The 27,534-nt window shown below is 40.4% G+C and overlaps 4 protein-coding genes across 5 annotated transcripts in view; 1 reads left to right on the forward strand and 3 right to left on the reverse strand.

Moving 5' to 3' along the window:
• The window catches only part of bsnb (bassoon (presynaptic cytomatrix protein) b), a 61,065-nt gene extending 58,117 nt beyond the window's left edge, over window positions 1-2,948 (reverse strand). For both annotated transcript variants that reach the window (XM_068595280.1, XM_068595279.1), the window contains exon 1: window positions 2,653-2,948. In XM_068595280.1, the coding sequence (XP_068451381.1) occupies window positions 2,653-2,831 (179 nt within the window). In that variant the 5' untranslated portion in view covers window positions 2,832-2,948. The remainder of the gene's footprint in view (window positions 1-2,652) is intronic.
• A 1,340-nt stretch (window positions 2,949-4,288) lies between these two features.
• bap1 (BRCA1 associated deubiquitinase 1) lies at window positions 4,289-11,844 on the reverse strand. Its single transcript, XM_068595167.1, has 17 exons — window positions 11,665-11,844; window positions 11,333-11,362; window positions 11,190-11,244; window positions 10,915-11,047; window positions 10,059-10,178; window positions 8,839-8,900; window positions 8,566-8,708; window positions 8,204-8,282; window positions 8,000-8,123; window positions 7,708-7,840; window positions 7,442-7,611; window positions 7,128-7,261; window positions 6,531-6,994; window positions 6,069-6,292; window positions 5,784-5,876; window positions 5,616-5,688; window positions 4,289-5,211 (listed from the first exon to the last, which is right to left on the reverse strand). Exons 1-17 carry the CDS (start codon window positions 11,699-11,701, stop codon window positions 5,078-5,080), a joined length of 2,208 nt encoding a protein of 735 aa, XP_068451268.1. The 5' UTR covers window positions 11,702-11,844; the 3' UTR covers window positions 4,289-5,077.
• Window positions 11,845-12,414: 570 nt separating this feature from the next.
• On the forward strand, window positions 12,415-25,760 carry rad54l2 (RAD54 like 2). Its single transcript, XM_068594414.1, has 22 exons — window positions 12,415-12,575; window positions 13,980-14,193; window positions 14,330-14,630; window positions 14,720-14,856; window positions 14,937-15,080; window positions 15,168-15,400; window positions 15,495-15,677; window positions 15,798-15,931; window positions 16,018-16,214; window positions 16,409-16,751; window positions 16,843-17,020; window positions 17,161-17,391; window positions 17,637-17,755; window positions 18,199-18,314; window positions 18,653-18,752; window positions 18,845-19,050; window positions 19,616-19,785; window positions 20,605-20,801; window positions 21,207-21,391; window positions 21,541-21,630; window positions 21,717-21,806; window positions 22,255-25,760. Exons 2-22 carry the CDS (start codon window positions 14,031-14,033, stop codon window positions 23,274-23,276), a joined length of 4,539 nt encoding a protein of 1,512 aa, XP_068450515.1. The 5' UTR covers window positions 12,415-12,575; window positions 13,980-14,030; the 3' UTR covers window positions 23,277-25,760.
• Window positions 25,761-25,975: 215 nt separating this feature from the next.
• On the reverse strand, window positions 25,976-27,442 carry cyb561d2 (cytochrome b561 family, member D2). Its single transcript, XM_068594968.1, has 3 exons — window positions 27,110-27,442; window positions 26,974-27,011; window positions 25,976-26,816 (listed from the first exon to the last, which is right to left on the reverse strand). The coding sequence occupies exons 1-3, from the start codon at window positions 27,240-27,242 to the stop codon at window positions 26,313-26,315; spliced, it is 675 nt and encodes a 224-aa protein (XP_068451069.1). The 5' UTR covers window positions 27,243-27,442; the 3' UTR covers window positions 25,976-26,312.
• Window positions 27,443-27,534: the final 92 nt, after the last annotated feature.

The raw sequence follows: 27,534 nt of genomic DNA on the forward strand, positions 1-27,534 counted from the left end.
CTTAACCCCCTACATATGATGTACATGCATGCAGTTAAAACGGGCAACCAAAATAATGTGGAATTAACTGAGGAAAGACAGTAGTGCACATTCACTCACTTACTCATAAATGTCCACACACACAACCAATCGCATTGTCCTTGTGGGTGAAAATAATACTTCGCAGCCTGTTTAAATGAAAGAATAACACACATTTTTGGACAACAAGGCTACACTATGAATAAATCCTAGGCCGCCATTCATTTTCGGAATTCTATGGCTGTCATAATGTAATAAATAATAAGAACTGCTTTCGCATTATTTGTTTGCGTTGTGATAACCCTTTGGTGTGTGTCGGCTACACAGTGAACAGTGCTTTCATGACGGTAAATTAATTATGAGGGCAAACTGTTTGTACACTCTGTCTTAGAAGAACATGACCATATCCATCACGTTCATGGATTTTATGAATATAGCTTTCTTTGTTGAGGTTTGTAATGGACTTTTGATTTATTTTGATTTACATTGCTTAATGAGTTACATTGTTTGAAAAGACTGAGTCAAGTAGCTCTCAGCACTTCATAACATGTGTTGTTGCATGACGGAGCAAGTACAGGTCTTCACTAATTTGACTGATAACAGTAAGATGAAAATATAGCAGCAGCACATTGTTGTAAACACATGAAATATCTGGACCATGTGTTCAACACGAGGAAGTATATTTTACAAATGTAAAGGCTTGTCAGTTATGGTCATCAAGTCAGGATGACTGTGCACTTAGTCAAAGCTGTTATGATTAATGCAGAAAACAATCGATAATCGACAATCGTCTGTCGATAGATAGATAGATAGATAGATAGATAGATAGATAGATAGATAGATAGATAGATAGATAGAATGTGCCCATATATATTATTTGCCAATTTCATAAAATGCTGCAACGCAATTAAATTTAAATGAAAATCTCCTATCTACAGTCTCAACACAGCTACTGTCTCATTGTTTCTTACACTCTCACAACTTCTTTGTGGAAGAGTATTCAAGGGAAGATTGAGACTGAATGTGGGAGCCCTGATCTTAAGAAACACATTTTAATCAGCCATACAATATTCTCTCTCACCATCTCTGTCTCTCAGCACTCTACATCACATGATGAAACACAGAGAGAAAACTCAATATGAAATAATCATGCGTTACATAGGAGCATTTAAACTGCCTCACATGGATGGAAAGTGATTGTTTTTCCAAATAGAAACATACTCAACATGATCAGAGGCAGCCTATACAATGTTCTAGTTACAGTGCTTGAACACATGTATACAGCTCCACACTACACCTTACAATTGTTTTGTTTAATGTTACAAATCAGGCCGAGAGAGACTTTTCAAAGAACCAGCTGGAATGTTAGAATTGAACAAAGCATGAATGAACATACATCTTCTTGGTTCGCAAGCTAAAATGGCAAGTAGAGAGACTGTAAGCAAAGCAGGTGTGGCACATCCAGACACAGCTGTGTCACTGCATGTGCATTTTCAGGTTTGCAACTGTGTAATTAAGGCAATATCAGATCTTGTTGGAAGAGTAATACCTCCCACAGATATAGGCCTACAGGCTACACATGATTAAACACTAATGATCTGGGCTGGATTTGGGAAAAGGCTAGATTATATTGCCTTCTAATAGCACAAGAATCGAGTTTTCATATGTAACTGCCAAAATGATATAATACTGTTATGTAAGGCTACCATAACTGTCAATGTGTCTGGAGTCAGTGTCTGGATTCTTTTTTTTTTCATGGTGAGATGCAACACCACACTTTCAGAAGAAATTACCCTTTTCCTGTGCTGTGTAGTGGTGTAGTGATATAGTGGGGGGAAACAATTTCCACTAGCTGCATATTGATTTGCTTTGAGATATGATGAGTGAGGCAGCTATATGGCATATGCGTTACGGTCCTGTGCTCACAATGACGCTGCCTGGTAGCATTGTCACCCTATACAACAACCCATACCAGCACAGGAAGGTGATTTATTAAAACGACTTCGTATATGCTGGTTTTCATGTCTAGGCATGTTCAGGAAATCAACCCGTAATGGAACCGAGTGAGCCATCCAACATGAGATGCAGTGCACTTTGCATCATTTACATTTCTAATTTATTTATCACCTGAAGCTATGAGGGACATTAATATTTGTGAGACCCAATCCGAAGTATTCATATTTACTTGGCATAACCTCACTATGAGGAGGAAAATGTCGCTCTTTCATTCATGTTATACTAAGCTGCTGATGCTCGAGGACAGACACCGTGAAAACGGGCGTAGAAATCCCCACTGAAACGCTTGAAAGCTACACTCACGTATTATTGATTCTACATCGAAAGCGTTGCATTTCAAATTTGACTTCGACCCAAATGGACGTTGAATAAAAGGGTGGTGCTGTCAATAAGCAGAAATGGCTTTCAAAAGGGGTGGTGAATTGTGTTGACAAGAATATTGAAATAAATAATTAAGCACCCATTCAGGTCTATCTCCACGCAGTCGGTTGATCCTGAAGCCTATATCTACGCTCCACATCGTACAGATGTACCGTAGCATACACGCCACGCTGCCGTGTAGACTCTCCGACGTCTCGCCACAGTTTGGCCGAGAAGCGTCCTAGCTATAGCGGCTACCTGTTAATCCCCGGCCCGGGTCCAGCCCCGCTCCCTCCGACTGGCGCTCCATTGCTGGGCTTGATGAGCTGTCCAGAATCCGGTGGTGCTGAAATGGAAGCCGGAGCCCCCGCTGCAGGGACGGCGGGGCCGGGCTGTCCCGCCTGTCCCTCCCCTTCCATACTGGCCTCGTTCCCCATCGCCTCGGGATAGGTCTCGACGGAGAGAAACGATGTTGTAGATGGTTCTACAGCTGTGGTAAAAACTCAGATGAAACTCAGCGCTGCTCCCCTTCCGCCATCATCACCTACAATTCAGCATCCCGCACGGAGCACGCGCGCTGACGGAGAGGGTGAGGGAGCGCGCTGACGCAATGGGTGGGAACTAGAGTGGCTCATGCGTGCGCGTTCACGACGCTCGGTGATCTCAAGTAGGCACATGATTGGAGACCACTGGGACCTCCTTGATTTAATCCCCGTCTTTCCCTCAAACAACATTTGTTTTTACCGAAATGACCAGCAACATCACACGTGATTTGTTTGAAATTTTGTTATATTTGTCCATATTTTGCATTTCTGTTCATATGAGGCTAAACGATGTCCACAGTGCACTACAAATTGTGCTTCCTCGTCATTTAATTACAACATTTGTAAAGCTTAAACTATTAATCGACAAAACAATTTGACAATTAACCAGAAACTATCTTAGTAATAGGATAATCATATACGGAATTTAAGCAAATAGCTAATACATCTTGGTTCCAGCATTTAAATGGTGTGCTTAGTTTTCTGGTCTTTTTTACGATGGTAAACGAAATAATTGTTGGTGTTTGGACTCTTAATTAGCAGATACAGAGATTGAGAAAATTCTGAAAATGGTGGCTATTTAAAAAAAAACAACACATTTCTGAATTGTATAAACTAATTGAGAAAAGTGAGAATGTATTTATTTGTAATGAAAATAACTAGTTGCAGATCAGATATTCCTAAATCTACAGATATTGGTTTATGTCTCTAAACCAAATCACAGGCAAGCAGTGGTGACATAACACTACAGCATGTACAAATGTGTGGGTGAGGGGTATTTTTTCAGCTCCCACTCCAATATGGTACTATGTGTTCTTGACTTTTCTGATCGTATTAGGGCTCAAAGATATGGTGAAGACTGACAGTGTCAGATTGAAAATAAAATAAACAATGTAACGGCCAGAGAAAAAACTAAAAATCTTCTGTAAAATATATAATTGTTATTATAATAAAATAACACTAGTACAAACACACTAAAAAATACAATATGTGCATCTAAATACACATGAACACCACAGCCATGGTGCCACAACACAATCCTTCTGCAGAAGCCTCGATTCATTTCATTGTAAATGTCTCTTACAGAAAGGTGATGATTCTGATGGTCCCATCCTTCCTGAATGATTGCCCTCCCTAGTGTACACCAGCTGTCACTACAATACAACACTTCGATTTTATAAACCTGATCTTGTTTACCTACTAAGATTTGTAACATAAATGTCAACAGCATTTGTAAACATGTTGTTGTACTATGAGATGGAATTCACTTCCAATATAAAATACTGTAATCCTGGATCAGCCGTTCTAGTCACGCCACTTTAAAAAAAAAATGAAATCTGGATTATAGCAAGACATTTTTATTGACTTTATTGTAGTATGAATTGGCAAGCACACAGAACAACTGAACTCAGTGTACAGGTAAGCCAACCAACAGTTACATATGTACAAAAACATACAAGATCACACATCCCACTTAATAATCACTCACTCTGAGATCCATTTCAAGTACAAAAATAACAAAAATAACAGCGTGTTTCTCATTTGCAGGACCTCAAAAGATATTCATACACAGCAAGCAACCCTTTGTTGAAAAAACATTCAAGAGTGTGATTAAAAGATGTTTTTTTATGTTACAAAGTAAATTACCAACAGTGAAGATATAACTGAAATGCTATGGAGGAAAAAAACACATGGCTTTCTTTTGTCAGAACACTCAATACTTCATTGGCACCATAAAAACACGGATTAAGGAAATAGACTTATTGTTACCAAATTGAATATTTGATGATATACTAAACTGACTATAAGACTGGAGAGTAGATCTTTCAATAATGAATACTTTGCCAGATGAAAAAGCATTCAACACACCATTGGGCACATTCCTTTTTTTCATATTTACAAACAGTCAATAGCAGTGGTATGAGAAAAAAACGAAAATTTACATTGAGAGTAAAATGGAAGTACATATATACATAAATGATAAGAACTAACCAAACACATGGTCAATCTCATGAAGGAGAGGAGGCTCAGACTAAAATACAACCCTAGACAGCCATTATGAGATAGCTTCAAGATTGTATCAATTTAATTTTCTCTGTAGTGACTGCTCGGTTTCTTACAGAAGTTATGATTGTTTGAAATTACTGGCGCTTGGCTTTGTACGGTCGGGAGCGTTTCCTGCGATCAGGCTTCCTCTGTTTGTGCAACCGGCCGATACTCACTCCCTGACGACGACGTACGGAAATGTTTTGTTCCACAAGGCTGGCCAACATTCCTGAAGAATGAGAATAAGAATGCGTGAAGGAGCAAATAAATTATCACAACAACAATTTAATTTGGATTTTGCAAATATGTGGTGGTTAAAATGTTATTTATTTGTAATCTTTTACTTTTAGGAGGGACATGTGCAGGAATGTTTTATTGTCATGCCTGTTGTATTTTATGTGTTGAAGAAAAAGGTGGCCCTATATTGTATGTATGTATTTGTTAACAATATTCATAAATATGGTGTAATGTGAGTGGAGAGTATGAGACATTTAGTCACCAATGATCTACCACAAAGACCCCAGGAATTTAAGTGGAACTTTAAAAACTTAAATTGTGTGTTTTAATGGAAAGCGTAAAAGGGGAGAGAAGGGTAAAGAGAAGAAGAGAAATTCTCAAGATGATGAGATTTACCTTCCTGAGCCAGCATTGATATGAAGGTGCAGATGAACTCATCGTAATTGTGGGTCCTCCTCTGATCATCAATCTGATCAAATGAAAACACGTTTTTTTAATTAAAAGCCAACAAAAACAATGTCTCACTCACTAGAGTTGGATTGGTTCCAAGTAAACAAAACCTACTTTGTATTTCTTTCTCTTTTCTACTTCCTCCTTCAGATAGACCTCATAATTGGCGATGTCGGCCTCCACACACTTGAGCAGTGCAAGCAGCTCCTGCAAGAAACGGAATAAGATTAACTACTCAGTGTTTGTTGTGTATTATATCTTTATAGTATACAACTTTTTTTGGCAGCACAAGTAAGAAATATGAGACTAATGTGATGTTAAAAACATATTGGCAGGTTGATAAAAAATAGCAAGGTATATACTACAATTCATTTTACACAAGAACATCCATGGACTTACTTTGGGAGAGTACTTTTCCCCAGGAGGCTTGATGTCTGCCGTTGTTTCCGAAGCATTGGGCTTTTCCTTGCTAGGCTTCACCTCTGCTCCATCTTTGCTCTCCTCTTGTTTCATCTCCACAGACGGTCCCTCATCTCCCTCATTCACACCTTCCTTCTCTGCTGCTGAGAGATCTTTTATCTTCTCGAGAGTGCAAGGCCGCTTTGTGCCATCTGCGGCCAAATCTACCGTACAGAGAAGAGATAAAGCAATCTATCAGAATGAGCCAGACTCAGTCAATCCATTAATACAAGGAGTGTATGTTATTAACATTTAAAAAGATCCCTTTTACACCTATTACTTATGATGATTATATATGCTCTGACTGTTCTGTGACTATCAAGTTATCGACTAAAATGCTAAGATTTTTAAAATCCCCTTTTTAAACAACACAGAATATTTGTAACAACCTCTGGTACGCACCAGATGGAGGGAGAGCATAGATGACACCATCCTCCAGCAGGTGTAACAAGGCTGCGCTGACAGAGGGACCCAGTTCTCTTACAGCGCGATTATGTCTGGAGTCTAGTCTGAGCATCTCATCTTCTCCAAACAGCACACGAGACAGATGGGATGCAACTGGACTAGATGGGCGAGTGGCAGCCTGGGAGCGTGCGGGTGAGCGTAGCGGGGAGTTGAAGGCGCTGCCGATCTCAGAGGCCGTGTCAGTGCTTTCGTTGCTGGGTGTGGGGGAAGGCTGTGAAGCAGATGTGATGCAAATGCCTCCTGTCCGCCCTTCTGTGCGTACAGAAAGGGGTGTATTTAGGGCATCTTTCCTTTGGGCTTCCTTCTTCAGTTTCTCTGCCAATACAGTGAGGGCAATCTGGCTCTCCATTCCAGTCACTGTCCGCACTGGTCGTGATCGCAGACTGGCCTTCCGTCTAAACCTAAATGACAATAAATTCAAAATTAAGAGCAAAATCCAAAAAGATTCTAAAGAATCTGAAGAGCCCTTGCTTCCTTCAGTCAGGTCATAAAGATAGAAATACATTATACCTTTATATACATTACAATGCTAACCTGTTGGATGTGGCTGCAGCACCAGTTACTACCTCTTCCTCATCTTCATAATCGGCTTCATCGTCAGAGTATTGAGGTTTGGGCGGCACTGCCACTCGAGAGCGTCCAACTACAGCAGCAAGATCCTCCTCTTCCTGTTAATCAGATACAAAGGGAAGTTTAATTAACATTACAGTGGATTAGCATTTTATAAAGCAAAACCAACACCTCTAACAAAAATCTTTTCAGGCCAAAAATGGTGAAGAAACTACAGAACACGCACTAAATACAACCAAAATACTTTTCTATGCCAGGACCTTTACTTCTGCCGTTACCTGCATTGGAGACTTGGCATAGTTGTGGTTGTCCAGGAAGGCCGGCAGCCACTGAACAATGGGGTTGGGACTGGTGACTTGCTGGGGACCTCCTCCTGTGGGGACTGATGGTTTGCCCAGGATCTTAGCTTTTCCTGAGGCATCCTTAGCCTGATCTCTACACTCATCCACTGAATAGAATAATAGATTAGAGTCTGTATATTTCAGGAAAATGTTTACAAGACGTTTCTAACAAAGGGTGGGGAAATAAAGCTAACTTAAAGTACCTGAATCATCCCTCTGGGATGTAAGTGGGTCCATGTCTGCCTCTTTCTTGATTGCAATGGTTTTATCATCAACGGACGAGGACTCCTGTTGCTTCTTGTCGTGGACAAGCTCGGGCTGAGTGAGCCGGATCATCTGAAGGTATGACAATATACAAAATATATTCAATAGCAATACCACAGATGACATAAAAAACAAGCGTCAACTATGCCATCCAGCAGCAAAGGTCACAACAATTAAGCTTAATTGATTTGTATTCTATTTTAGGTGAGAACATTTAAAGTACTTCCTGACCTTCTGTAGACCCTCCAGAACAGTCTGTCGATTCCTCTTGAGAATTTCAAGTTTGGACTCGTACTTCATCCTGCGGTCAGGCACCACTGCCATGAGGTTGAAGCGAATATCGTGGTACGGCTCCCTGAAAAAGAGCAGAACATAAGCATGAGAAGAAGTAGGAGGTGAACTTTCTTTGCTTGAACTAACTGGCTCAGGACTCACCCAGCAGTGGCCAGTCCAATCCTCTCCATGATAACCCGCCGAGCTTTATCGGTCCATTCCTCCTCCTCACCCCAAGGCCCTGAAATTGTGTAAAATATTGTACTTTATATAAGCATTAATGCAATTTGTGCAATGTGTCATAACAAGGAATCACATAACAATAAGAATGAGGCCTAATTTCAGGCCACAAACACTGATTACAAGTGGCTTATAACAATGATTTAACATAACCAATAACAAAAGGTAAACTCTTGAATCTAATACAAGCCTATTATCAACGTAGACATAGCCTTGACGCCAACTGGCAATGCTTCCATGCCAGCCAAAACGCTACAAGTGTTAGTGTCAGTGTGTACTCATACCGTGGTCAATGGGGTACGCCTTGAGTCCATCGAGCTCAAAGAGGCGGTCTTTGATGGGCACATAGCTCACAAAGTGGAATGCCTCCATAGTTCGCACTGCACTGATCCCATTCTGTTTCTCCGGCAGGTGCCTGGGCTCCGGTCTCCATAGAAACACGGAAAGAGCGCTTAAGAAACTGATGACTGCACAAAGCCGGACATCTCTCACGGTATAGTAGTTTTTTCCAAAGAGACAAGAGATATTTTTAAAAGGAACCACTGACTGTAACCTACCTGGCGTGGCTGTTATGTGCTCTGGCAAGCTCTGGGGCATTTCCTATTGCGTAACCTTTACTCTGAAAAATACATAAAAAACAAAAGTTAAACATGACAGTGGGTGAGCAGGAGAGAGAGAGAAATGTGATCTGTTGAGATTGAGAGTAGTAAGGGTCCCTGTTAGGGACAAGCCACTTCTTCTTTTGTCCATCTTCAGTTTGTTGCTCAGATTAAACATGTATGTTAGGCAATTGTTTAACTTTATTCAAAAGCAATAAATGCTTTTGATGTTTTGTAGTTCAGTTTTTCTTACTCCATAAGAAAAGTCCAGTCTGTGTTGGCTTGAACAAGTGCACTGAAGTCTGGTTGAATGAGGTGGAGATGTGAAGGACAGCTGACAGGTATCAGTGAGAGAGGATCTGGATTTGTTGAACTTCATCACTGAGAATGTTTGTTCTCATGTGTAGGTAGATCCAAAGAGAACTAAAATCTTCTGAGCAGGCCTCCTCATGTGTGGAAAGTTCTCCTCTTTGAGAGAAGAGTAAAGATCCAGAAGTGATACTGACTCAAAGTGCTTTGCCATAGCGTCAGGCAGCTTTTCAGTCTGGACGTGGAGACTGCAGTGCAAGGCCCCTGTAAGCGCTTTGTGACAGGGAGGGGCTTGCGGCAGCACCCGCTGCTTGTTGAGCACAGAAACTGCATAAAAATACATGCTTTCACGTTAGTCTCAAATCGTCAAGTTGGCAACGCTGCCTGTCGGTGAGGCTATGTAAGCGCGCTCACACATACATAAATCACCTTCAAAGTAAAAGCAGTACTGTTGTATTGCATTTACGTGCATCTTATTTATTTGGTTTTCTTTTTTGATAGACCTTACGCGGCCGGACTGGAAGATCCGTAAGACGCCCAGGTCTGAACTACACCGTCTGGGAGAGATTTAAAGTGAAAATGTCCATTTAAAGTGAAAATGTCAATTTAAAAGTGTGGCTCCTGTGTGCGGTATGGTAAGCTCCTCCCAGTTCATCATATTTACATTTGTTTTGCAAAATATAGATTCTGATTACTTTATCTAACCAGCAGCTATTTATTTTGGTCAACTCCAATACTTTATTAGACTCTAACAGCCAAAAGTAAAATAAATCTGAGAAGTGATTTACAGAAGAAAAATTTATGAAGAACACTATTAAATTACACTTTCCATAACACAGATACATGAGTGAGTATGAGAAACATCTTACCTCTGGACTAAAGCCTTTTGTGAAAGCCTTCATGCGACTAAGGGTGATGCCGAGCTCAACGCCACTGCAGTTTAGAAGCACACTCAACAGAGCGTGGGTGGCACATGAATTTGGTATAAGCTAGACACAGAAATGACAACATAAACACAAGTCAAAGTTAGAATATGCATTTCATCAAATGTGTTTCTTTCAGTATTATTACAATACATGCTTTTTAAGTGCTGGAAGAAGAAAACATATCTTCTGACTTTTATTTTTTATAGTAAAATCAATCTCTACATTTTTTAAGTTCTATATATGTTAGAATATATAACTGCTATATTTAGACTGTTCGTTCATCAATACTGAATATATGGATCATTGGTTTTATATATTGTGCAAAATTGATTGATAGATGATTAATAGTAATTCATCAAAAGAACATTTTAAGAATATTTTCATTTTATTTTAGATATAAATGTAAAGATTTTTGCAATATATATTATGTGAAAACACAAAAAAAGACTTGTTAGAAGTATCACAATTTGCTGGCTTTAAAAAATGTTGATAGTATAAAATGAATACCTGTGGCTAATAGTCAAAATCATTGACACAAGTTACTTTGATACCAGATATGATATGGTGACATGACATGTGTCATTGGTTTTGTAACTTGAATGAAAAATAATTTAATACTAAAACAATTGTTATGTAGTGTGATGTTAAATGGCTTTTTATGATTATTGAGTCTAAATGAAATTTGCTGAGAAGTATCAAATTTACATTATGGACAGTACTATTGGAAAAACGTAAAATACTTAATTTGACATCAATAACTACAATAACTGCCAAGTCTATAATCATGAAGACAGCTTACCTGATGAGCAAAAAACATATCATTTACAATTTCCTCGTCAATGACAGAAGTCTCATCAACCAAAGTGTTGACTTTCCTCCTGGATCGACGTTCCTCAATCCATTTGAACAAGAAGATGAAGCCATAGACAGGGCTAAAAAAAAAAAAAATCATGCAATTAAATTCAAACTGTGTATATTCAGTTATGAGTTTGGATGGAATTAAGAGCCAGTAAACTCCCTTTACTCACAATTATTGTCCACCAAACAGACTTGCATTGGTTACAAATGACATACCTTTGGCATTTGCTTTGCAGATCATAGATTTCCTCTACTTGAACACCTTTGATACCTACAGAACATACACAATACACATTAAACTTGGCTGTATTAGCACCAGGACAGGCTTTGGCTTCTGTTAAAGTGCAAAAGTTACTCACCAAAATCTTCAACCAGCAAAGTGAAGAGTCCTGAAATGATCAAAATTGTATTTATGGTTGAATAACATCGAATGCACCAGAAAACATCATGAAGGACGAGCTTAACGTTAATATTTCAGCTAATAACCCTCCTCGTATGTTGCCTTTGGTTACTCGCTCCATCAACTTTTTTTTAATTCTTGTTCACCGTGTTTTAATCTTGAATTGCATTTAAGTTACTTTTATACGCATGATAAGTCAAGCTGCTTAGAAAGCTGAACTGTCCATCTGAATGTGTGTGTAGAAGCTAACGATTGTGAACGTTAGCTGTGTTGTTTGTCGAATTGTCTCACCTGGATCACTCTCGAGCTCGAGCCACCCTTTGTTCATTTTCGCATTTTCGAACAAAGCTGACTAATCTTTAAGATGTGTTCCAATCCATGTCCAAAAGAGGTGTATTAATCTTAAACGTTAATGCTATATCCATTCGCGAGACAACTCTGGAGAGCTCAAGATAAACACAATAGACAGAATTGGCCGCCTACAAACTACGTCATCAAGAAACGACAGGGGGTCGCAAAAACCCGTCCTCTCCTCAACTTCCGGTTGTCAGAACTAAGCCCAAAACAATCAAGAAAACAGACAATCAATACATTTATAGTTGCTTTTGTTAGGTGCACATTCTCTTTAATTAAATGCTGATAACATAGATGAAACTCAATAACCCATAAAACGTTAAATGATGACAAAGGTGAAATACTAAGATTAAGTTAGGATTAGGTGAATGACATAAATCCAGTTCTACAGTATTGGCATAACTTGCCACATAGTGCGAAACAAATACATTAATAATGGAATATTTATGATGCATCGTAACATATGCACATATCATGTGTAATATAATATTCAAATGCTCTTTTTTTACGTTTTGTTTTGTATAAATGTAATGCTACAGGATTGAAACGAATACTGACTGGGAGAAGGATATTTAAAACAAGCACAATTAATAATTTCGATATGAAGTTTTGCAAACATTTAACACGTTCATTTTATATAGTTTTTCGTTACCGGGCTTTTTTAGTCCCGGAACCTAAATCGGAGCTACGCGTATGGGGGCGGTATGTATGGTTACACTGGAAAAAAATTGGAAATTAACAAGGTTTATCAGTTGAATTTTCAGAGTTAACCTCCTGGGCGAATTAATCGGTCGGTTGTTGTATGCACAGAGAGCTTCCTTGAAGAGTAAAGCAAAGTTGCATTCAAGGTAAGATCCAACAACACAGCAGCCCGATGTTTGAGTTAAACTGGCGCGTCTTACCTAGCGTTAGCCTTGTTGTAGTGCATGCTAGCATTAGCTACGTGAACGTTACACCTAACGTTGAACAATACAAGATTAGTATCTGTTCACGACATCCCATAACACAGTCTGATCGACAAGGAAAGCTCGTTTTATTCGAGCCTAAGATACAACCAGTCACCCTGTTTTGCTGCCACTAACGGAAAATGTTTAGTTGAACAGTACTGTGGTATGAGCGTTTAGGTTCGGGGGTTCATTGTTGTGTCAATAGCGAGCATATTGGTCTGCTGACTCTAACACTAACATGTATTTACATTCGGTTAGAAAGCCCAATAAGACAAATAACGACAGGTGTTTGATGTTAACGTTAATTAACAATAACAGAACATGATAGTAATAAGCTCCAGAACAAGCTTCATGCTATTTGCTAGCCGTCTACATCCTCGGCTCAAAAGCATTTGAGCAAAATCCCTCTGTGTCACGTCATATTTAAGCATGAATATTAAACATTATTACTAGATTCAGCACTGATTAGGACCCAGTACATTCAATATGTGATATATAAAAATGTAATTATACTGGACTGACTTCTCCAAAAGGATTTAAATGTATAGGTGGACTTCCCATCTAGCTGGTCATGCAGTTTGCAGTATTTGTTTCTCTGTATTAACAAGAACTCTTTGAATTCCATATCTCTTAGAACCATGACCAAGTTTAAAGCCTTTAGAGTTGTTGATGCTGGCATTTTATTTTGCTAAGATATCAGCGACATCACCAAGGAAGCCTCCCATATTTTGAAGAATTTAGTGGTTGTTTTGTCTCAGTGAGATTCTGAAACACTTGTCCACACCTTTGTCATAAGCAGTCCAGCCTAAATTAACATTCATGTTAAAAAATATTGCTTCCCTCCCAATTTTAAAGTCAGAGATGAATAAGTAGGGATGAATAAGTAGGGTTTACATTCAAGTTCAAATAAATAGAAACACACATCAATGCAGTAGGACAATGGGGAAAATACCTGGAATACTCTTTTAATTTGGCCTGTTCATAGTTGGCTTAACAATTAAGTGACAATGATGTCCCCACTTTAATAAGTGCCAAATAATTCAGTCATATCACTCTATCATCCCAATTTTCAATTCCAGATTGTAAGTGTGTTTGTAAATCAAACATTGTTGTAGTGGTTAGACAATATTGTATAAAGATTAGTAAATTGACAAAAATTTAGCCATTGGCAATTTTCAGAATTTATTAACAGTGACATTATTTCTTCAGGTAAAATTACCAGACATAGGTGGTTGTAAAATGTCATTGTCCAATAACTAAGTTTAGTTTTACCATGTTAAGATGTGATGTATTTTATTATTGTAGGGTTCCTGATGAAGCTGTGTAGGTAATACTTTGAGAGCCTTGTAAGACACCATGTCTGAAGAGGCCATTTCAGAAAGTGACCTGGAGCCCAGCCTTACCAGTGAAGAAGAGTGTTTGGAAAATAAGGAGCAGGAGGAGGAGGATGAGGACAATGAGGACATGGAAGAAGATGAGGATGAAAATGACGGAGATGACGAAGATGATGATGGTGTTGGTGAGTGACAAATTAACTTCCCTTGTGCCTGTTATTACTATAATGCATTCACCAATAATTGTAATATGAAGAAAAGGAATCTGTGCCCGTTAGTCTTGGAAGACATTAACTGGAATATTGTCTATTTTCTCTCAAGAACGACCAGCGAGTGCAGAGAGCAGAACAGAAACTGCTCTGGATGGCAGGGACTCTACTTCAACTACCTCCGGAGAGCCATCCCCAGAGTCTCCGTCTCAGCCTGCGTCCCGCCCATCCTCCAGGACTCCCTCCAGACCTTCTTCTCGTTCTCAGCCTCCACCAAGCCCAGAAAACTCAAGCCAGAGCAAGCCACCTTCCAGCAAAACAAAGAAACATAAAGCCTCAAAATCAACCAAATCTTCTAAATCTTCAAAAGGCTCCAAGCCATCTAAGCCTGTACACATGAGGAAGAATATCAGGTACATGTATCGGTTTAATATTTTTCCTCAAGCACAGTATTCTGCTAAATGTTGGTATGTAAAACTGAACTTTTTCATTATGCTTACAGAAAGCTGCTGAAAGAGAATCAGCTAGAGGCTGGGACCAAGGCGGCTCAACAGGAGGAGATGGACAGGAGGAAGCGTTTGGAGCAGCAGAGGAAGGACTTCCCTACAGCAGCCTCAACTGTCCCAGACTCTCAGCTAGGTGACTGTCCCGCTTTCAGTCAGGTTTGACATTTCTTTTGGGTACTTTATATATATCCTAATACCTTCCCATCTCTCCAGGAGTCGACACTGCTTCAATTTTAGGGGAAGGGTCTCACTTGGTCCCTGCTCTCCTGAGCCAACAGGATGTAATCTGTCTCGACAGCAGTGGTGATGAAGATGAACAAGTGGACCCAATGCTGCCTGCACTTGCTATTAGAGATGGTAATCTATGTAATATTCTTGTGAAACTAGGATCCCTTTTACTCCAAATGATTTCACAGTTTTCACTTTTCCTGTCCTGTGGCGTAGATATAATTGAGCTCAGTTCTGGGGATGAGGACACCCTGCAGATCAGCAGCGAGTCGACCGATGAGGATGCTGATGGCACCGGTGCTTCAATGGAGAGTAGCGGGGCACATATCAACGATGCTATGAATCTGCCTGATGCCCAGGGTCAAGTACTCGTTAATATCAGTCACCCTGCAGAGGAGAAAGACATTTACCTTGCTCCACAGCTAGCCAAGGCTGTCAAACCTCACCAGGTATGCTCAAAATCTCTCAAAATCTCCTTCTGCTGTAGCAGAAACCCACAGTCTAACTTGTTTAATCTCAAACATTTGTCTCCTCGTTTATAAGATTGGAGGAATACGGTTTCTCTACGATAACCTCATTGAGTCACTGGAGCGGTACAAGAGCAGCAGTGGCTTTGGCTGCATTCTTGCTCACAGCATGGGGTTGGGCAAGACACTGCAGGTCATTTCCTTCACTGACATCCTACTGAGGAATACTGAGGCTCACACTGTGCTGGTCATTGTTCCTGTGAGTAATAGTGTGTACAGTGCGAAAAGAATTATGTATACTTAACATTCATGTTCTCTTAAGACACTATCTTATTTTGATTCAATTAACCTCTGAAATATTTTCTTCCGTTTATAAAAGGTGAACACACTTCAGAACTGGCTGACAGAGTTTAACCTCTGGCTCCCACCACAAGAAGCCCTCTCCCCTGACACTGATCCTGAACTCGTAACAGGCCGCACATTCAAAGTTCATATTCTAAACGATGAGCACAAGTACGTAACATGCCATGTTGTGTGCAAGATTAAGCATTGATTGTCAAACATTCAAGCTGTTAATCGTCGTCCTATGTGACCTGCAGATCGACGGTGGCCAGGGCCAAAGTTGTGGAGGAGTGGTCCAGAGATGGAGGGGTGTTGCTGATGGGTTATGAGATTTACCGTTTGCTGTCCATGAAAAAGAGCTTTGTAATGGGCAAGAAGAGAAGATCAAAGAAGCCAGCAGGACCAATCATCATTGATCTGGATGAAGAAGATAGACAGCAGGAACTCATGAAAGGTCAGCAAAAGTAATTAGTTCAGGGGGGGGCAGTTTTAAAAATGTGTTTTAATTGGCCTAACCAATTTTGTGAAGTTGGTTAGGCCAATGTCCCTTGTGCCTTTTATTGTGCCACACAAATGCAAACCGACTTACAGTGTAATTTATATTTACAAACTAATTCCCTCAATCTTCTTTTGACTCTGTCTTTTCAGTTATTGAAAGGGCCATAGCGCGGCCGGGCCCAGATGTGGTTATATGTGACGAAGGTCATCGTATTAAAAACTGCCATGCCAGCACATCACAAGCTCTGAAGAACATCCGCTCCCGGCGCAGAGTAGTCCTGACCGGTTACCCGTTGCAGAACAACCTCATTGAATATTGGTGCATGGTGGACTTTGTTAGGCCTGACTTTTTAGGCACACGTCAGGAATTCAGCAACATGTTTGAGCGGCCCATTCTGAACGGGCAGTGTGTGGACAGCACTCCTCAAGATGTTCGCTTGATGCGCTACCGCAGCCACGTGCTGCACAGCCTGCTGGAAGGTTTTGTCCAGAGGTAAACTTTCTGTCAGTGTTGGATTTAGATGGTGAAAAAAAACATAATGCTAACCTGTCAATCTTCTCTGTGATGCTGTTCTGGGTTACAGACGAGGTCATGATGTGCTGAGAGACCAGCTTCCCTCCAAGGAGGAGCATGTGATCTTGGTGCGTCTCTCTCCAGTTCAGAGGGCTCTGTATACCGAGTTCATGAAACGCTTTCGGGAAGCAGGGAACAGTGGCTGGCTCGGTCTAAACCCGCTCAAAGCTTTTTGTGTATGCTGCAAGGTGAGACTGTTTCACTTGCTGTTAGGTCAAAACCTCTGGTACTGACAGGCCAGACATCCTGTTTCCTAAGGATACATGTGATGAATCAGGTTCATTTTCAATCAAGTAAGCCTCCTTTTTTCTTTCCCGGATTCCTTCAGATCTGGAATCACCCAGATGTCCTCTATGAAGCTCTGCAGAAGGAGAATCATGCCAACGAGCAAGACCTGGACCTCGATGACCTCACTTCAGCTGGTAACCCCCGCTGTACTGCGCCGGGTGCTAGCCTAAAAGCCAAAGTGGCCGACTCAAGCAACAGCAAAGTCAACAGCGCCCTGCCACTACAAAATCACTCTCAGGAAAAAGCCAATCAAGTCATCACATATGAATGGGTACGTCATGACAGTCCATGTGACACTTATTGTTGCCACAACTCAGTTTGAGAGCTAAAAGAGTCCACTTTCTGTTAGAGCTTTGTTTCAAACCTTCAGCTCAAAACATTTACAATGTTGAAACTACTTTGTTCAGTGCTGATATGTCTGCTATACCAACATGTAATCTTTGTCGTCATCTCCACGTAGAGGTTCCCGAGTCATGCACTGCCTTTTTAATTCGACCTCCACATTATATGTTACAGGCAAAGAGTATAATGTCAAACTACCACACCGGAGTTCTGGAAAACTCTGCCAAGATGATTCTGCTCTTCCACTTGATTGATGAGAGTGTAGGAAGAAGAGACAAGATGTTGATCTTCAGGTAAGTGCAACGTGCATTGTGTTGAACACAAATCCACCATTAACCTGCAGAGCATTGCACTTCAGCTTATTAGATCAAAGTTGTGAGAGCTTTTCGAAGTTTTTACAAACTTTGGGAAATTCATATTTTAATCGTCCTATATCTTATAAGATTTTCAGCTTCTCTTCAAGGTTACTCTCCTTAGCAGGAATTTCATAGTTTACTAAAAAGATGACCTTTAATTAAACACAGTTGTACTCATACATGTACTTACAGCAGTACTGTGACATCTGACTGGTTAATAGTAACTCTTTACTTTGGGTAATTCTCCACAACACTGCAATCTCTTGAAGTCCCTTTTTTATTTCATAATACGTTTTATTTATTTTATAATACGTTTTATTTATTTCATCCCACAGTGTACTTTACTTACCCCATACCGGTTTCTGCCTTTTACCTCCTAGTCAAAGTTTGTCTACCTTGACGGTGATTGAGGACTTCTTATCAAAGAGACCCATGCCACCCGGCATCGGCTCTGACACCCAGAGCCCAAACTGGGTTCGCAATATCAATTACTACAGTGAGTCATCCAGCCTGTTCTCTCTCGTCTCTCTACCAAACAGCAACTCTGCAGAAAGTGTGGTCATCACCACTGAAACCTTTTAATGGTCATTATTTAGTATCAATGTAGCTGCAATTTCTGTCAGTTCTCGGCAAAATGTTTGTTTTTGTATATGTTGTATGAGTCTTTTTGTCTTGGCAGAATATAAAAAATGACTTTTCTCTTAAGAATTTGATAGAAATGTCCATGATTAAAAAATATCCAATATCTTAAGTACTCAATGAAAGATATTACCATGACAATCTCTGGGTGTTGAGGAGCTTCAGTGTTGAAAGATAATGTTTGTCTCTGTCTAGGACTGGATGGGAGTACATCTGCCTCAGAAAGAGAGCGACTCATAAATCAGTTTAATGACCCGGAAAACAAAAAAGCATGGGTCTTCCTACTTTCTACAAGGTATGTGTCTCTGTTTTTTTTTCCAAACACTTTTTCACACTTCTGTATTCACTCGTAGAAATATTATAAGTAATTTGTTGTGTTCCTTTCAGAGCGGGCTGCTTGGGAGTAAATCTGATTGGGGCCAACCGTGTGGTCGTGTTTGATGCCTCCTGGAACCCATGTCATGATGCTCAGGCTGTGTGTAGGGTGTACCGCTATGGCCAGAAGAAACCATGCTACATTTACCGTCTTGTCTGTGATTTCACCTTGGAGAAAAAGATTTATGACAGACAAGTCTCCAAACAGGGCATGTCTGGTAAGAGATTTAAACATGTAAACTATCTTTATGTTAAACGTTGCATTCATATTGCGATTGCACGATCCCTTTTATTTTCCGTTTACAACTATTGGGGTCTGTCTTATGAAGCAGGATGAATAAGCTTTTGAGCACAGTGCCGGGTATTATCAGTTATTTGTTTTGAATGCAATCAATTTCTGCATAAATGTAGAGTTATCAAATGGTACTTCATTTAAATTCTTAATTTGACAAGAAACACTTGAATATATAATTTAAAGTTCTTTTTGAACACTTATTCAAGCACTGTAAACATATACCTAACAATACTATGAGGAACTTTTAACTGGTTATTATTAAATTCAATATTAGTCTCAAATTAATACCGATTCCTCTATATAGCCTACATAGGTAAACAAGACCATCTGTTAGAGTAAACATTTCTATGTAGTTATTCTTATTGCTTTTGATGGGTGCCACAGATACTTTCAGGCTTCGACTTGCTTCATGATGAATACATTTAAAAAAGACAATCTCACGTTTTACAATATGGGACCTTTAAAATGTTCTGTGTGTTTGTTTAAAGACCGTGTGGTTGATGACCTGAACCCAGTGCTGAACTTCACTCGTAAGGAAGTGGACTCGCTGCTGCATTTTGTTGAAGAGGAACCTGAAAGAATTTCCCTGGATACCCAGAATGAATTTGAAATCGTGATGTATCAAGCTTGTCAGCTTTACCCACACCTCATCACCAAGGTACAGAAAATACTGTTGGAACCGTTTTTCACCCCATATGCCATCCGATTTGGAATTTGTTTTTCACTCCAAAAACGCAGTCGTGACCCAAGATCATTATTGAACCACAATGGTGCTTACATTTAGTCTCTAAATCTTTCAGGTGGCTGTTTTTCTTTCAGCCCTCTGCAGTCTACTTAGTGGCTGGATTGAAAAGGGTTAAATTGACTTGTCCGTCTATTGTGTATTCAGCTGATATCCCTTGATCCAATTAAAATAGTATTTCTATTGTGATGGTTTACCAATCGCTTTGCTAAAGCAACACACCTGCTAATATTTCAGCGTGTCATAGGCGGCATTATTGTGCACACTGATACAGGAACATGTTCCTATTTAAATCTCCACACATTTTGATGCTAAATCTTCGGTTTACTGATGATTTCTTCTATTCTTATTGAACAGTTTCGGAGGGATCTTTGTCTTTTTATACAAAATAGCATCTATTTGTAAAGAGGACTGCATATGTATAAGACTGCAATGTATAAGTCTAGACCCAGCTAGAAGGTTTTGTGGTTTATGTTTAAATGTAGGTATTTGATAACTTAACACTAAGTGGTCTTGAGCTGCACAGTACAAAAACACAAAGATCTAAATGGCTCGGTTTTTACCAAAAGAACAAGGAGAATAAAAAATAGAAAAAATTCTTATAACACTTACATATTCCTTAGCTTAACTAGTGAAACTTAAATCGGCAGAAGTCTGTTTGTGGAAATGATCAACCAAAAAAGAAAAATCCAATCTGGTAGTTGATCTGTAATTTAATTTAATTTGTCTCCTTAGCAACCATTTCCTCACGAGTCTCTGCTGGTGGATCGGAAGGAGTCAAAACTGACCAAAGCAGAGAAGAGAGCCGCCAAGAAGAGCTACGAGGAAGAGAAACGAGCCTCTGTGCCCTACTCGCGTCCATCATACGCTCCTTACTACCCAACCAGTGATCAGGCGCTCGCAAACATACCGGCATTCAACCAACGCGGCTGGTGGGTTTTAGACTGAATATTTTAGCTTGCATTCATTTTGGGTATCTAATTAAATTGTTTACATAGTGGCTCACAGATGCTAATGTTTAGGTTCAAATGTAAACCATTGGCTTCCCAGCTATAACCAACTGTGTTTTCATGGTACTCTGTAATGCGATGCGTTACAATTTACACTTCCCTCCACCAAATATATTAAGTAGTCTATGCGATTGAAACAAAATCAACTCTCAATTCTGACTGCCGTGCTCACTGGCCAAAACGTCCAAAATGAAACCACCATTAAATGTGTTGCTTTCTTTGAGATTGTAGCTCTACGTGAGTTTATCTTCTACATTTCCATCAGATTAAACCAAACTGTTAGGTTTGTGTATGAGCGCCTCATGAGTTCAGCCCTCATATTTCCAGGCGTCCCATGGCACGACCAGATGACAAGCCTGTGGCAAGTGTCAGGCCCATCCAGTCAACCCCAATCCCCATGATGCCTCGCCAGGCTGGCATGGGCATGGCTGGCTCCAGCTCTGCCGGCAGCCTGCCTGTCAACTTCCTGCAGAAAGCCGGAGTTTATGTGCAGAGAATTGTCACCACAACCGGTAATGGATAATATTAAAAAATGCTTAAATCATTAATTGTACCACACCAACCCTGAAATGTTACATTCTGAATAAACCACTTAAAGTATTATTTATTGTGAAATGTAGTGACCATACAATAACATCTGCAATTGTGTCGGGATCTACAGATATTGTAATCCCAGGAGCCAACAGCACAACCGATGTTCAAGCTCGAATTAGTGCAGGAGAGAGCATCCATGTTATCAGAGGATCGAAAGGTAGTTTCAACCATGCAGTAATTTCTCTCTTCATGCAAAGCATTTTGAGTTAATGCGGGCCATGTCTTGATGTATTCTTCACATAGGTACCTACATCAGGACAAACGATGGAAGGATTTTTGCTATTCGATCTGGAAAGCTCAGCAGGCCAGGCGTCGGCTCTGCTGCTTCAAGGGGTACAAAGTCTTAATTTAATAATCTTGCTTCCAGCTATATAGTGTTGTATTACAACCACCAGAACAACTCATACATCGTTGAGTTCACCATGTAAAAGGTATCGGTTCTGATGAAAGTCACCATCAATTTGGATGGATTCGACCCTTTATTACAGAATTAAAATCAGAATACCTCAACCTCTGCTGTACAGATGTTAATATTAACAGGTGTTACAGATACTTACTCTTGGATACACATCCAACTCCTAAGTACATTAAACATAATGTTTTAATGGATGAAACAATATAGGGAATTATTGTTGGTTATTAACTTCTATAATATTTGGACATTAAGAACATATTTGGCTTCACCATCTTCTTTCCAGGATTGACCTTTTCAAACACATTATTCAGAGCCAGAGACATTGTCTCCTGACATTTCATGATTGCCTTTCTCCCTCCTCCACAGACACCCAGGGTTCCCTGATCCATCCACTCAGTAATGGCTGTTCATCGCCTGTGGATCAACAGCAGGGTTCCCCCAACGGGGAGCAGCGGCCCTCCTCTCCGTTAAGCTCTGAGATTCTCAGAGAGCTCAGCCGCTACGCTTCATCCACAAGTGACGCCACCGCTGGCATTGGGAATGACTTGCCATCACCGTCCGAAATGTTATCTGGAACCGCAGGAGGGAATGAAGGCAGTTCACAAAACAATCTGACCGGTGATCTCAATAGGCAGCTCAGTGATGACCTCTTGAGCTCGGCTCTAGAGATGCGTGGCAGCAAGCGCCGGAGTACTGAAAGCCAAGGCAACACACAAGTAGGAGGCAAACGCACTTCTGCTGCAGCACGTTTCCCTGGACTGTCCATGGGCTCCAGTGGGCTCAATTTCCCCCCCGTGGGTCTGAACTCCTCCTCCCTACTGGGGAACCTAGGTCACATGAGTCATCCACTTCTGATGGGTGGTAGCGGTGGATCGTCATTCCTTCAGACAACAGGACAAACCCTGGCTGACCTACAGACCATGTTCCCCTCTGCAGGCTCAGACTTACTGAGACAGTCTGCCACAGGAAACGGACACCTTCCCACCCCCTCCTCGTCCTCTCTGTCAACTGTTTTCTCCTCGGCTTCCACCACCATCCCTATGGCATCTTCACCCTCGGCAGCCACGTCTTCCTCCCTTGTGTCAGGGTCTCTGCCTCCGTACTTGATGAATCCCAACATGGCTGGACTGCTCTCGTCTGGCTTCCCTCTTAACTATAGTCAGTCGCTGCTTTCTGAGCCAAGGATGTTCCCTACCCCTCTCCTCTCTGGGTCGGGGGGGTTCCCCACGCCTAACTCCAGCTCTACTACATCCAATTTCCTCTCCCATTTCAACAATCCTACTTCCAGCCTGTTGGGAGCAGCTCTGACTCAGCTGGACATGCATCAGAGTACAGAGAACGGCGACAGTAGTTCTGATGACGACGTCATAGAGGTGACCGGGCAGTAGAGGGGCAGTTTCTGTCACAGTTTGAGCAATCATGGCAAACATAATTTGGGACAGGAATGATTACACTGTTATAAAATGAACTAAATGGATTCTGTTACAACATCTACTCCAACCTATAAACTGATGATTGATGGTTGGCTGCATTGTAGGGACAAGAGGGAAAAAAAGTGTCCGAAGAAACTAAACAATCACCTTTTTTAATTTTGATGAAGCTAGAAACAACTGTTCAGTTAAATGTGTTTTGGCCTTGCTGTTCATACATTTAGCTGCATACCCATTCCTAATGGTCTCATTAAACTACACACACACACATACATATACTCTCACCTGCAAATGAGAGTATCGACTTGTACCTTAATGACTTTACAAAGTAAGAATAAAAAAATCCTTACGCTGAATATCCCAGAGTTGTTCAGCTGGAACATCAGAGCAGTCGAACAGATAACTGTCGTTTGGGGACCAGCTGAGTCTTTCGGGCGCTTTCTAAGCACAGCCTCCACTGCTATACATTCAAGCAAGGCCTCTCAGTTTTGTTAGTTTTATTTTCCCTGAATTAAAATAGAATAATGTAATAACTGCTTATCGTTGGATTGTCTTATCATAACATATTGCTGTGAAACTGTCTGGTGCAAACACAAATTTGACCTTCTGTTTCACTTATTAGCAGTACTCGCCTGCTAAACAGTAATCTACTCCTTTTTCTTTTAGCAGAGATTTGTTTTCTACTAAATACTGGAAGGCCACATAGTACAATAAATAACTCATGGTGGCTCCAGAACGTGGTGTTAATATTTGTCAAAATCCATTTGACAATATACTTTGTGAAAATCCTTTGAGGCTTACCTTTAAAAGACATATTAGGCTTTCAGAGCATATTTTAGTCTTTAGCAATTTCATAGACATTGTAGCATCCCCTGTTGAGAGGATATATGTGTGATACTATAACTAAACATGTGGATACTTTGTAAATAGCATTATTATCGTTGTTAATATTGCAAGTCAATACCGTGCAGTGTGTAGATTTTTGTTGGAGGGAGATGGTTTATTATTACGGTGACTACATGATGATAAACACGCTCTTACATCGACGCTAGGGAAACAAATTTGTTAAATTTTATAATTTACCTTTCTCCCCCTTAAAACTAAAATGAATGTACTTTCATGTTAGCCTTTGATAACACAGGGGCTGGGATGAGGATTCGGACTGTGTTTTTTCATTTTTAGCCTTAAATAACACAAAGGGGTCTTGAGTCTTGAGCATTTATCTTAGTACATCCTTTTTACAAATCTGTTGGAGGAACTACTGAGAATTTAGACAGTCAGTGTGAAACTCAAAACCAGTGTTGGGCAGATTTAGAATTGTGATGAAAAGCAGCAAGTGTGGAAGACAAAAGGAGAAGAAAGCCAGTTTTATGTTGCATGCTCATTTGCCTTCTTTTTTGTTGTTGCAGTTTTTACTTAAGTAGAAGTAAGTGTCCCCTCCATCAAACAGCCTACACATGTAGAGTTGATCCTAATTTTCTCATTGGTTATTTTCAGAACCTTGCTGAGAACAAATATTACCTGAACTGTAGGAAACATTGCATTCATGCAGCCTGAGTGTCTAAAAACCTTCAGTCAATGTAGCCACCAACCATCAAAGCAGATAGTGAACGTTTCACTTCAGCCCCCTGTGACTGTTGCAGAACGAGGTCAGGTGGTGTGGCGGCCTTACCAAACTGACAGTGCCGTCTCATGGTAGTTTTTCACAGAGGTGCGTCTTTAAAAGCAGTGCAGTGTAAGTAGCTTCTGTCGGTAGTGTCGGTCTGCAGTGCTTTAGGGAGTAGCCTTGTGTTTCTCTGTTGTGATGACACCTCAAGGTACGTAGATTTAGGAAAACCCGTCTCCTTTGTCTGTAACATAGGCTAGACGCAGTGGCTGTTAGTCTTTAGGAAACACTTGATAACCTGAGGCAACAGATTCTCTATGAAGTTAAATTTAGCTCCCGCTGTTCACCTTTTGTTACTACTGGCTCTTTCCCTGTTGTCCTGCGTGCTTCATTTATATCGAGGATGATAGAAGTTTTCTGCAGCATGTTTTGGGAACTTGTGATGGTTTGTTTCGGATTTGAAGGTAAAGTTAGGACTTTAAAAAAGGAGCACATCTGCTTGTGAAATGTACAAGGTACAGCATATTGACGCCATGTCTTTTTGATCCGTTAGAAACATTTGAATCTTGGGGTTGATGTGTAAAACAAAACCTGTCTGCCATTTCCTGTCAATTGTGTTTCATGGAAATATTTCAGTTTTTTAAATGTTTTTTATAACTTCGTATTGGCAGTTTCCCTTATTTCAATGTAAACGTCCAAAATTTATTTATTTATAATGGAAAATACATTCTTTTTTGTAATTAATTTTTTTAACGTTTCGTTCACTTTGGCCCATTGATGGCTGTTTCAGTAAGATTTTCGTACATGCAGCCTAGATCGATGCAGAATATGACTGTGTTATCAATGTTATTTTAACAATAAAACACTTCTATTCCATTGTGAATCATGTACCAATGCTTTTAATTTACAACATATCGTCATTGTGTTTTATCTAAAAAATCTGCTTGCACAAGTAAAAAAAAGCAACAAATAGTCAAAAGGCAGGATAATAGGCTACCTGTGTTACAGTTCAGAAATTCAGAGCTATGGGAAGAATTTTAGAAATACTGAAGTAATGAATAAATAGTTAAATAATTTCAATACAACTTTCTGTAAATTGTATCTCCCACTATGATCTAAATTTTTACTGAGAAAGTAAAGGAAATCCTTGGACAAAAAAAAAATATGACCTCAAATGTTCTCAATGCTACTCAAAACAAAAAAAGCAAAAAGGAATTATCCACGTGGCGCTGGTACGTCATAACCTTGAACGATGCGTGCTGCTGCAGTCATCGGTTCACTTACAACGTTCATGCAAACCTAACTGATTGTATGTGACTAATGATAACTGCCACACACCTTGCATACGTAATCAGTGAGTGTTTTGAGTGTCGGCACAGTGACTTCAGTCATGACTGCAGCCGTTTCTTAGCTGTGTATGCACTGCTGACTTGGTTCATTATGGCAAGGGCATTGAGAGCACAGCAGAGCGCTGACAGGTACCAGGTGTATTCTCCGACTGATCCAGTAAACCAGGCAGAGCGAAGCCCGAGGAGCAGGCTGGCACTGCCCAGCAGGTATGTGACAAGTCCAGTTGCTGCATGGTAGCGCTTGAGTTTGGCCAGGGACCAGCCTTTGGCCAGAGAGTGGTAGATGAGCGGCGCGGCTGCCAGAGACTGCAGCCCCACCACACACACCGTGAACAGGCCCAGCAGACCGTGCCATGAGGTGAAGTGGGGTTTACCATTCAGGTGTTTGTTGTAGAAGATGGCTGCCAGACCCAGAACTGCACAGGACACACAGAGGCCCTGCAGGATCCAGTGAACGCGACCTTTTGTCTTGTGTGAGAACTTTTTTAACAGGGAGCCGTGGGGGGAGAAAAGAAGTATGGCTTCTGTCATGAAGAAGGAGAACTATTGGGGAAATAAATAAATAAATGAGGCTGCTATACTCATTGTTTTGTCTTGAAAGTATAGCATGTACAACACAATTTACATATCCAAAATTGACGGAAATGATCAATGAATGTTAACAGCTGATGAATATTTATGATAAAAACGTTCAACTTACTGCTAGTGTCATGAAGAAAGGATGCCATGAAAACAAACCTAAATTGAAACAAAGGGTTTGAATCAAAATGACAAATGTTCTTCCAACCAGTAACAAACTACCACGCATAAGATGTTTGCATACAAAGAGCACTCACTTGTACCCGGTCGGGACAGAACTGCGATGAACACCGTGAAGACGACGCAGACACAGTGCGACAGAACTGCGGAAGCGGTTCTGGTCCAACCGTAGACCCGAAGCTCAGACCCGGTCTCTGTGTTGTAGACCATATTAAACACAACGCATGTGGACGTGGGCAATTCAACAGCAATCGACCAACAACAACACCAGGTTGTCGCCTAAAATGAACTTTGGTTTTAGCCAAAAACATAAGCGGAAGTGGTAAATAATGAAAAGTTTCCGTGACCTCCTCGTGCTTAAGTATTGTTGAGTTTCAGGATAGAAGACAGGACTTTAATAGCAGAATCCTACATATACAGATTACTGTCACATCACGGCAACTTGGAGATTCAGATAATTTTATATATGTGAGTAACTTTGCTGGACAGAAAATAACAGAAC

Source organism: Clinocottus analis, unplaced genomic scaffold (genome assembly GCF_023055335.1).
Source record: "Clinocottus analis isolate CAN_PGR_092001 unplaced genomic scaffold, fCliAna1.0.p SCAF_3, whole genome shotgun sequence".
Classification (NCBI taxonomy): domain Eukaryota; kingdom Metazoa; phylum Chordata; class Actinopteri; order Perciformes; family Cottidae; genus Clinocottus; species Clinocottus analis.

What these genes read in the sequence shown, in the direction of transcription:
- bap1 (XM_068595167.1), bottom strand. Translation starts at nt 11,701, where the DNA reads ATGAACAAAGGGTGGCTCGAGCTCGAGAGTGATCCAG. An exon ending in CAAAAGGCTTTAGTCCAGAG is followed by an intron (nt 8,901 to 10,058) that starts GTAAGATGTTTC and finishes TGTATTTTTCAG; the next exon opens with AGTAAAGGTTACGCAATAGG. An exon ending in ATCAATGCTGGCTCAGGAAG is followed by an intron (nt 5,212 to 5,615) that starts GTAAATCTCATC and finishes CTCATTCTTCAG; the next exon opens with GAATGTTGGCCAGCCTTGTG.
- cyb561d2 (XM_068594968.1), bottom strand. Translation starts at nt 27,242, where the DNA reads ATGGTCTACAACACAGAGACCGGGTCTGAGCTTCGGGTCTACGGTTGG. An exon ending in TCTGTCCCGACCGGGTACAA is followed by an intron (nt 27,012 to 27,109) that starts GTGAGTGCTCTT and finishes GTTTCAATTTAG; the next exon opens with GTTTGTTTTCATGGCATCCT. An exon ending in CTTTCTTCATGACACTAGCA is followed by an intron (nt 26,817 to 26,973) that starts GTAAGTTGAACG and finishes TTTCCCCAATAG; the next exon opens with TTCTCCTTCTTCATGACAGA.
- rad54l2 (XM_068594414.1), top strand. Translation starts at nt 14,031, where the DNA reads ATGTCTGAAGAGGCCATTTCAGAAAGTGACCTGGAGCCCAGCCTTACC. An exon ending in CGAAGATGATGATGGTGTTG is followed by an intron (nt 14,194 to 14,329) that starts GTGAGTGACAAA and finishes TTTTCTCTCAAG; the next exon opens with AACGACCAGCGAGTGCAGAG. An exon ending in GAGAATTGTCACCACAACCG is followed by an intron (nt 21,392 to 21,540) that starts GTAATGGATAAT and finishes CGGGATCTACAG; the next exon opens with ATATTGTAATCCCAGGAGCC.